At 48.8% G+C, this 9,208-nt stretch overlaps 1 protein-coding gene across 1 annotated transcript in view; it reads right to left on the bottom strand.

The window, feature by feature from the left end:
• Positions 1–6,082: 6,082 nt before the first annotated feature.
• Positions 6,083–9,208, bottom strand: part of LOC102495642 (SH3 and multiple ankyrin repeat domains protein 2) — a gene marked incomplete at its 3' end in the record, with an annotated part of 501,991 nt that continues 498,865 nt past the window's right edge. Inside the window, 2 exon segments of the mRNA XM_006141097.3 lie at positions 6,083–6,207; positions 8,517–8,599. Of these exon segments, the coding sequence (XP_006141159.2) occupies positions 6,083–6,207; positions 8,517–8,599 (208 nt within the window).

The raw sequence follows: 9,208 nt of genomic DNA, 5'->3' as shown, positions 1-9,208 counted from the left end.
CTGAGCCCCAGCAAGCGTGTGCTGATGAATAACACACAGAAAGACTACAGGGTCAACCTGGACTGCCTTTCCTCTGCTCCAAGTAATGTCTAACTCTGATGCTGCAGAAGGCTGACTTGTTGCCAGTGGGTGGTGCCAGCTGTCCATCGCTCCAGGAGGGTTGAACGGAATGGTTTTGGCACAAGTGTGCAAGAGCCCATGTATGGTTCTTGAGTTCTGTTCTCAAGGAGCAGCCTGAGTAACATCTTCCGAGCTGCTCGAATGGTCCCTGAGGAAGTCACTGGGGCATCCCTCTTAGTGCCCTCACGTAAATTCAAACTGAGATTATGAAAGAGTTCCAGGCCTTCTTCAGTGCAAGTATTTAATACAAGGAGAAAGTAATTAGCAAACTCAGGCATCACTTTTCAAGGACGAAGGATACTGCTGCCTGTTTTAATTGCAAGAGAAAACCTATTTAGGGAAATTAACACAAAAACGATATTGGCCACTTCAGGGCTAAGAAAATAATCACAAAAACCATAGGAGTCTTTGGAGCACGGTATCAGGGTGTGAGGGACTTCCCCAGGAAAATCATTAACACCCAGGAAAGAGTCCTCCTCTGAGAGCGAACATTGCCTCGGCCAAGGGAGCTGCACCACGCTGGTGCTGGAGAGCTTTCTTCTAAGAAATCATTTTGCTTTTTTTTTTTTCCTAAGAAATATTGATTTATGAAATCAATACTTGTCAAAGAAGTAACAGTGTCATTCTAGAAAAATCTGAGAAATAGAGAACAGTTTGAAAAAAAGATCATTCAGGGTTAATATTTTCTCCTTCCCCCTTTTTTTAAATGCCTCTATTGGGGGGATGGTACTATTTAGATGATATTGTGCAGATAATTTTGATTCTGCCTCTCACTAAATATAACTATTTCCCATTGGCATTAGAAACCCCTCATAAGCATAATTTTAATGCATTTTTACGAAGCCACAACAGATGGTTGTGGTCTCTTAAATACCTTCCCCCCTTACTTTTCTGCTATACTGTGATCTCTCCCTGTTTATTATTTTGTGTTTTAGATTATTCCCTTAGGATAGATTCGTAGATCTAGCTCTGTGACTCTTGCGACATCCTGTCACATTGATTTCTAAAAACTTTATGACAATTTATTCTTTCACGTAGCAACACGATAGTGTTGTCAGCAGCAACGAGTGCAGTAATAATCAAAAAAGTGTTCACTCATTTGAAAATAAAAATCAACACCTCACTGTCTGTCTTCTTACTCTCCATGCACTTAGACGTTATGTACACTGACGTGTTTCTCATGAGCCTTGGAGCTCTGACATCATGGAGTGGGCCAGGCTGGGCGGGAATTCCTGCTTCTCCACTTGCCAGCTGTTTGGCCGGGAGTGAGTTAGCTGACCTCTCTGTGCTTCAGTTTACCCATCGTTAAAATAAGTTTAGTGACAGAGATTATGCTGGAGGATTGTTCGGAGAATTCCATGAGATCATACAGTGCCTGGCGGATACACCCTCAATTATGATAAATAAGGATCTAAGCCTTTCTGTGAGATTTGTTGTCCTTTGATGTTTACCACTGAGCTGCATTGTGAACAATTCTTGAGATACAGGATATTTTCATTCCTGAAACTTAAGGAATAAAACTTGGGTTTCCAAAAAGGGTGTTTGTGAAAGAGATACAGTCTTGGTCTCAAGACAAGGAGAGCAGCAAGCACCTGCTTCTATTTGGGCCAAGGAGACAGAGTGCCAAGTGAAGAGGTTCAAAATGCCATCTAGCCTGCCCGCTGGGGCACCTGCAGCAACTGCAGCTTTCTAGAAACACGGATACCCAAGATCCTGCCTTGAGGTTCTGAGTCCATAGGTATGGGCTGGGCATCAGGTCTCTGTGCTTTCTTTTCTTTTCTTTTTTTTTTTTTAAGCATTAGCTTTTTTTTTTTTTTTTTTTAAATGCCAGAGGACATGTATGCACATGCAAGAAAAGGAGAAAGAAGAGAAGAGAGAGGGAGAGAGCAGCCTCCCTATGGGACTTAGTTATACCACAATCCCCCCTCTTTCATGTCTCTAGCCTATCAGAATCCTGGGCATGTGGACACAGGCCTGGAATGTGTTTTAACAGGCCACTGGGGCTGGGGCTGGACCCACAGCCAGCCATATGCGATCTCATGCCCTTTGTATAGTGTTTAACGGTGGTGCTCTGGGGGCAGCCCAGATCTCTGTCTCTAACAGGCCTTCAGGTACTTCTAATGCCCAGACAGGATTCATGAGAGAAGACCAATGGTGAGCCCTGCAGGACTCCAAAGTGACACCTCAACCTCCCCTTTCACATATAACTGTCATTCTGAGTCTCCTGCATCCCCCTTACAGCTCATCGTAAATTTGGGAAACTCTGACCTCTCTCCTGCTCCATCTCAGGGAGTCATGAGGCCTAACCAAGACAGTCTCAAACAGACAGCCAAAGAAATCTTTAGCAAACTCTCCTCAAAGGCTGATTCTTGGAACCTTGGAACTCTGGTTTCAGCTCCCTGGTAAGTTCCTATTATTCTGAAAACCACTGGGGTTGGGTTTCCTATTATAACCAAAAGGGACATGGGCCTTTAGCATTCATGCCTGGTAGGATGCCTGTCCTGACACCTGGCCTGCATGGAAAGAAACATTTGACCAGCCCCCTGCTTCTTTCCCAAGGCTGTCATTGCCGGGGCCCCTGTCTCTGCAAGCATCTGCCCTGCAGTCCCACCCATGTCCCCCACAGAGTCACCTACCTCCTCCTGCTCTGTCTACCTCTCAAGCTCTGAAAGTTCTCCCAGCTACCTCTTCCCTGGGCAGGCTGACATTTCACTATCTGGGAAAGCTTGTCATGGGCTTTCGGGGAGCCACGGGACATGAACTGATCTGACAAAGGCAAACGCATATGATCTGTGGAGCCTCAGGGGCCCAGTGTCCCCACCCACGAGGCATCCACTTTTCCTCCCTGCTTACTTCCACGATGAATTTTTCTGACAACCCAGCTTGCACGCTGACACCCTCGGTCTCACTGAAATTCCCCATTTGAAGCTAGCCTTTCACAGGGACCTCTACTCAGAGCTTGTGCTTTGGGTGGAGGTGCGGCCATGGTCAACAAAGAAACAATAACAGCAACAGCAGAATGAAATTTTCCCTAATATGTAAGAGCAGGAGAGAAACCTATTCCAGAAGGTAAGTGTCCAAGAAAATCACACCCAACAGGACACTCCTCATTACAGGGTCTGATGCCGAGCAAGAGGACCGTGGCGGGCGTTCCGACAATGTTAAAGAAGGAAAGATGAAGCTCTGTAGATGCTAAAGACTTTAAAAGCCAACATTCACTTCAAACGTTGCCCCTTGGCCCCAAAGTTCAAACCACAGCATGTGTTTTGAAAGGGAAAATAAAAATCTGACATACTTTCGAAGTTCTTTCAAATCGCAGAGAAAAGGAGGCTTGCCAAGGACACGTGGGGAATGAGGACAGCGTCCCAGCACTTAGGCTGGCTTTTTCCACGGAGGCCTCGAGCCTCCCAAAGAGCTCAGAAACCCACCAACTCTGGAGGCAGCCTCTTGCCATGATGAAAATTCATCTAAGACACGTGAGGCTGTCTACAACAATCCAAGGTCAAAGCTTTTCACTGAAAATATACAAAAATCGTCTGCTAGATAATACATACACCTCTAAAGCTATGAGAGACTGTAATATTCCAGTGGCTAAATCCAGGAACTGGGAAAACAGCTCAGTGGGGATTCTCACTCTTAAATCCAAGCACCCAACAGAGAATTTCTGAGTCCCTGAGGCAACCTCAGAGATGAAGTAGGGAGAGCCCAGGTTCCAGGGTCCAGCCTCCTATCCCCTGCCCCCTCCCTCCCGCACCCCTTCCTGCTCCATCAGTGTTCGACTGTGTTAAGCATTCTTGTGACTTTGGACGGCCTAGTGCTGGTTTGAGTCACGTGTGACAGAGTCCTGATGCATTTCAGAGCCAGCCTTTCCTAGAACCTGGAGTTTTAGGGTTACCCAGAATATAAAACATGCTTCAAAATGGTAAGTTGATTTGCATGTGGAAGGTTAAAGCAATGTCAATGGAGGTGCTTTGAAAACTAAAGTGCAGAAACTGAATGCTCCACAGTTCCAGGGAGGCTTCAATCTGACAGGATGGTGTGCCTCCTTGGCCCGACCCAGCCCAGGCAAGCTCTGCAAACCCGCACATGACATCTGCTAACCCAGTGCAGCTTCACTCGCTGGGAAAGTGACGGGCCCAGTACACGTGCTCAGCAGTGCACGTCTCTTTTATTGACTAGTTTATCAAGGAAACTATCCAATGAGCCAAGCAATGAGGGGTGCTCTTGCATCGGTAGCCCTCATTTATGATTGAAAACCAAGAACCGGCAATAACCTATTTCAACATATTGGAGCCTCTCTCTTACACACACACACACACACACACACACACACACACACACATTACCTGCCCTTCCCCGCCACACACGCAGCAACCATAGACGTCAGCTCCACCTTCAGCCCAAGGCCACACCCCTCTGTCTCTGTCACTCTCTTATACACACACACACAGACACACACACACACGCGTGCGCACACACACAGGAAGGGGACTTACATCACAACTGCGTCCCACAGAAGATGATTCAACCCAGTCTCTTTTGCATCTTCTTGAGGGTTACAAATCTAGTTAACCCAAGAAGCTGCAGTGAGCTCCAGTCTCAACTATTCTGGACCAGCATCCGACAGTTTCGACATACGAGAATCAAAATCAGCTCATTCCTCATTCCAGCCAGTGTCTGACTAGTCAATAATAATTTAAATATATCTCTCAGTGAATAAAATGGGAGCAACACAGGATACTTGGAATAAGTTAGAACATCGCATCCCACCTGGCTCTCTATCCTGCAACAGTATCGTCCCTTGAGGATTACCATCACCCTTTAATAATCTTGAGAAACACTAGAGAGGTCATGAGTAAAGCCAAAGCATCCTCGGAACTCAGGCATACTAGAGAGAATAGCTTTGAGTGGCCATCTCACCAGGGCCTGGGATGTGGACTTCTCCTTTATAAAATAGACATGTCTAGCCCACCTCGGGGTGGGACCACTGCGTAGCTGGCTGGATCTCACCCATGTACTCCTTATTCCTACCAAGGATTTCTGATGCAGATAGGACAGGGCTCAGAGTAATCACTGAGAAATGCTTGTCCGAGCAATGTGAACTCCCAGTGAGGACCATGTGAGTCTACGGAGCCTTCCAAAAACGATCTTTTGCAACCAACGACATACTTTTCTTCATACCCCCAAAGAGTAACACATTCCTTTCCGTAACAAGATTGAAAGTTACACCTAAACTCACAAAAAAACAAGACACTTAGAGATGTGTTGGGGCCTCACATACCAATGTGCCAACCTCAGGTAAAGTTTGAAAAACATGGACAGTCGTATCCAGTGGGATTCCTTAAATGAAGAAAATGTTCCCCTTTTCCATGCACTAGTAACAGCCAGTTTCCATAGCATCTGAATTTTAAAGTTTCCCTTTTGCGCCAACGACTCTGCCTACTCCTCCTGCCATGGTCTTTGAAGGCCATAATCACGTAGCCAATAGGGTTATCACTGCAACTTGCACATTGACGAGCCCTTAGCCAACCACGTAATGGACCCCATAACAGCAAATGCCACTCAAGACTATTTGTCAACTTGCCCTTGGGGCACAGAGTGGGTGGTGACTCCTCTTGGAGCCTATTTATGAGATCATAAATAAAGCACCCAGAGATCCACATGTCCCCAATATCAAGGCAACCACGTGTCTCTTCTTTTTACCTTCTGCTTAAGAACAGTGACCAAGTTCCACACACATTCCCTCCTTTCAGAGAGTTACAGCCAGGGCCTCAAAGAGACCCCAAACACAAGGAGCTACACTTACAGTGGGTGGAAATAACCAAACAGCAAGGTCCACGACAGCCTCCATAAGACACCCGAGATGTGGTCTCAAAGACCATGCTGCCAAGACCACGACCTTCTCCCAGGCGAGAGTCGGCGCTCTCCCCAAGCAGAAAGACATAAACACCTGTGTCTCTACCTCAATCAAGAAGTCCCCAGTTCTTAGTCCGGCTTGCCACGCCACCCCGCCTTCATCCACGGACTCCAGGTACTGTAGGGCTGGGAACGCCGGCGTTGGTGTGAATTCTTCAATAGGCGTATCAGCTGGGAAGACAAAGAGCACCTTGTTAGCAGCTGGGAAATCTTTGTCCAAGTTGACCATCCCTGCCCTTCCCACATGACCCAGGGGGAAAGAGAGTTCATACATCTTCCATTGGAACTGGGTGGTCCAGGCCAACTCTCCCTGGGGAAGGGCTTGGGACTCTTAAGTCTTGGGTCAACACTAACTTAAACAATGTGGCCCAGTGCATGCTGGTGACACCATCTCATTCCTCGGCCTCTCTGCTGAAGCCACGGAATAATGTGCTCTGCGGTACATATCTACATGCCTGTCATTTTCTTTAAAAGCATCGGTGACTAAACATTTTCAGTTCTAAAAATGGAAAAGTTCTTCCCATACCACACAGAGCTACAGAAACACCACACTGAACCACTTGCCAAATTTACATCGACGTAGACTTGCAACCAAGGGGATTCAACTTGGAACATAGACTGAACATAACACTGGTCCAGTGGGTGGCTGCAGATTCCAGATCTGCTTGTAAGTCCTCTCTCTGGGAGCCTGCTCTCTGTGACCACCTTGAGATCAGTGTCCCCAGGGGAGCTGGACCATCACTCCTCGGTAGAGTGAAGCTGACACACAGCTGCTGAGTGCAACCCTTGGGCAAGAGACAGACTTTTCTTGGTAGTCATGAGTGGCCAAGAGTGGGTGGGTAGGGGGGGGTGGGAAGATGAAGATGGTCCCGGCAGAGGAGGGGAAAGCACACCACACAGCTAGGCATGGACACAAATGGGGGAGGGGGGAAAACAAACTCATCTCTTCATTCTCTCCCTGGGGAGATCAGTGCTGGGCTCCTGGAGCCCAAGACAGGTGGGGATGCTGGACAGGGAAGAAGGGCCCCCCACCAGCACATGGGCAGGACCTCCAGCACAGCGAGAAGCTCAGAGATGCAACTTCCACATGGCTTACCCACACGCACTTGGTGGGCAGATGTCCCCGCTCACTGGGAGGTGATGCCATTTTGTCTTCTTTGGGGAGGAAAGCCCCCAAGTTAAGTGCAGGCAATGGGTGACTGCACCCTGGAGCTCACAGCACAGGCCACAGAATGTGTGTGCTGCTGGCTCGGTCCATGGCAGAGGGACCATCTTGCCACATTTCCTTTGCAAAGTCACCTTAGAGGCGGGCACATGGATGCCTGCCACCCATGGAGCTGAAGCCCACTCCCAGAACAGGGCAGTTTCTAGATACCTAAAACTCAGGCTGGGTGATTCTGGGCATTTGAGGCCAGGGGCTCTGAATTCAGTCACACTCTGGGTGAACTAAACCACAAAATATTGATTGTGCCCATGATAAAGAAAAGAGAGAAAGAGAGGTAGGGGGGAGGGGGATTCCTCCCAAGCAATATTGTGTACAGAAAATAAACAAATATTCCTAAAGGAAGCCCCAACACATTGAGTAGGGCAGAATGTTAAAGAACACGGTTGTCTAGCAACCAGGTGCCCTCAGGAAAAATGCTTATTGAATGCTTATTTCTGAGCTGGGGAACATTTTTCATACAGGCGTACACACACACACACACACACAGAACACATGTGAACGCATCCAGGCTCGGAGCAACCACTCTTACCTTTCGCCCCTCGGAGCAAAAATCAAAAGCCCTCCTAAGCTCAGAGATGCAACTTCCACATGGCTTACCCACACGCACTTGGTGGGCAGATGTCCCCGCTCACTGGGAGGTGATGCCATTTTGTCTTCTTTGGGGAGGAAAGCCCCCAAGTTAAGTGCAGGCAATGGGTGACTGCACCCTGGAGCTCACAGCACAGGCCACAGAATGTGTGTGCTGCTGGCTCGGTCCATGGCAGAGGGACCATCTTGCCACATTTCCTTTGCAAAGTCACCTTAGAGGCGGGCACATGGATGCCTGCCACCCATGGAGCTGAAGCCCACTCCCAGAACAGGGCAGTTTCTAGATACCTAAAACTCAGGCTGGGTGATTCTGGGCATTTGAGGCCAGGGGCTCTGAATTCAGTCACACTCTGGGTGAACTAAACCACAAAATATTGATTGTGCCCATGATAAAGAAAAGAGAGAAAGAGAGGTAGGGGGGAGGGGGATTCCTCCCAAGCAATATTGTGTACAGAAAATAAACAAATATTCCTAAAGGAAGCCCCAACACATTGAGTAGGGCAGAATGTTAAAGAACACGGTTGTCTAGCAACCAGGTGCCCTCAGGAAAAATGCTTATTGAATGCTTATTTCTGAGCTGGGGAACATTTTTCATACAGGCGTACACACACACACACACACACAGAACACATGTGAACGCATCCAGGCTCGGAGCAACCACTCTTACCTTTCGCCCCTCGGAGCACAAATCCAAAGCCCTCATTGTCCTTTTTCTGCAGGACCACCGTCTTCTCCTCGATAATGCAGTCACTGTAGAGAGAATTCCGGGGATAGCGACCATTATTGTAACCCGTCATCATCACCGTGGCGGCTCCTCCGCCGGGGACGTTCATCATCCTAGCCAATTAATCACCCCAGCTCGCCGGATCCAGGCAGCATGGAGGCAACTAAGCAGCAAGGGTGCAGGAGGAGCGAGGGAAGAGGGGGGTGGCTAACGGGATAGGCGAGCATGGCACAATGGGACTTGGAGGGGGGGGCGCGGAGCCGGAGCCAGCCGGAGGACGGGGTTATACATGGTGGAGCAGCTGCCGGAGGGCTGGCTCACGGCACCCGGGGGCTGGCCAGGACGCCGCCGACAGCAAAGAAAGTAAGTGGCCCGATCGGCGGCGGGCGCAAACGCAGATCGGCGGCGGCAGCAACAGCAGCAGCAGCAGCAGCGTGGTGAATGAGCTCCTCCGGCCTGCCCCGGCCAGACGCATCTTCAGGGGAGCCAAATGAAATCAGCTGGGGGAGAAATGAGGCAGCAGTTTTGTTTGCTTTTTCTTGAAGGGGGTTATAAAAAAAAATCGGATTCTCTCTGCTCCCAGCACGAGCCGGCGGCAGGCAGGCACCCGAGACGGAGACGCGGGTGGATTCACC

The sequence above is a fragment of the Tupaia chinensis genome, unplaced genomic scaffold (genome assembly GCF_000334495.1).
Source record: "Tupaia chinensis unplaced genomic scaffold, TupChi_1.0 Scaffold000047_1, whole genome shotgun sequence".
Lineage (NCBI taxonomy): Eukaryota > Metazoa > Chordata > Mammalia > Scandentia > Tupaiidae > Tupaia > Tupaia belangeri.
Note: the sequence above shows the minus strand (reverse complement) of the source record. Positions and strands in the feature narration are given on the sequence as shown.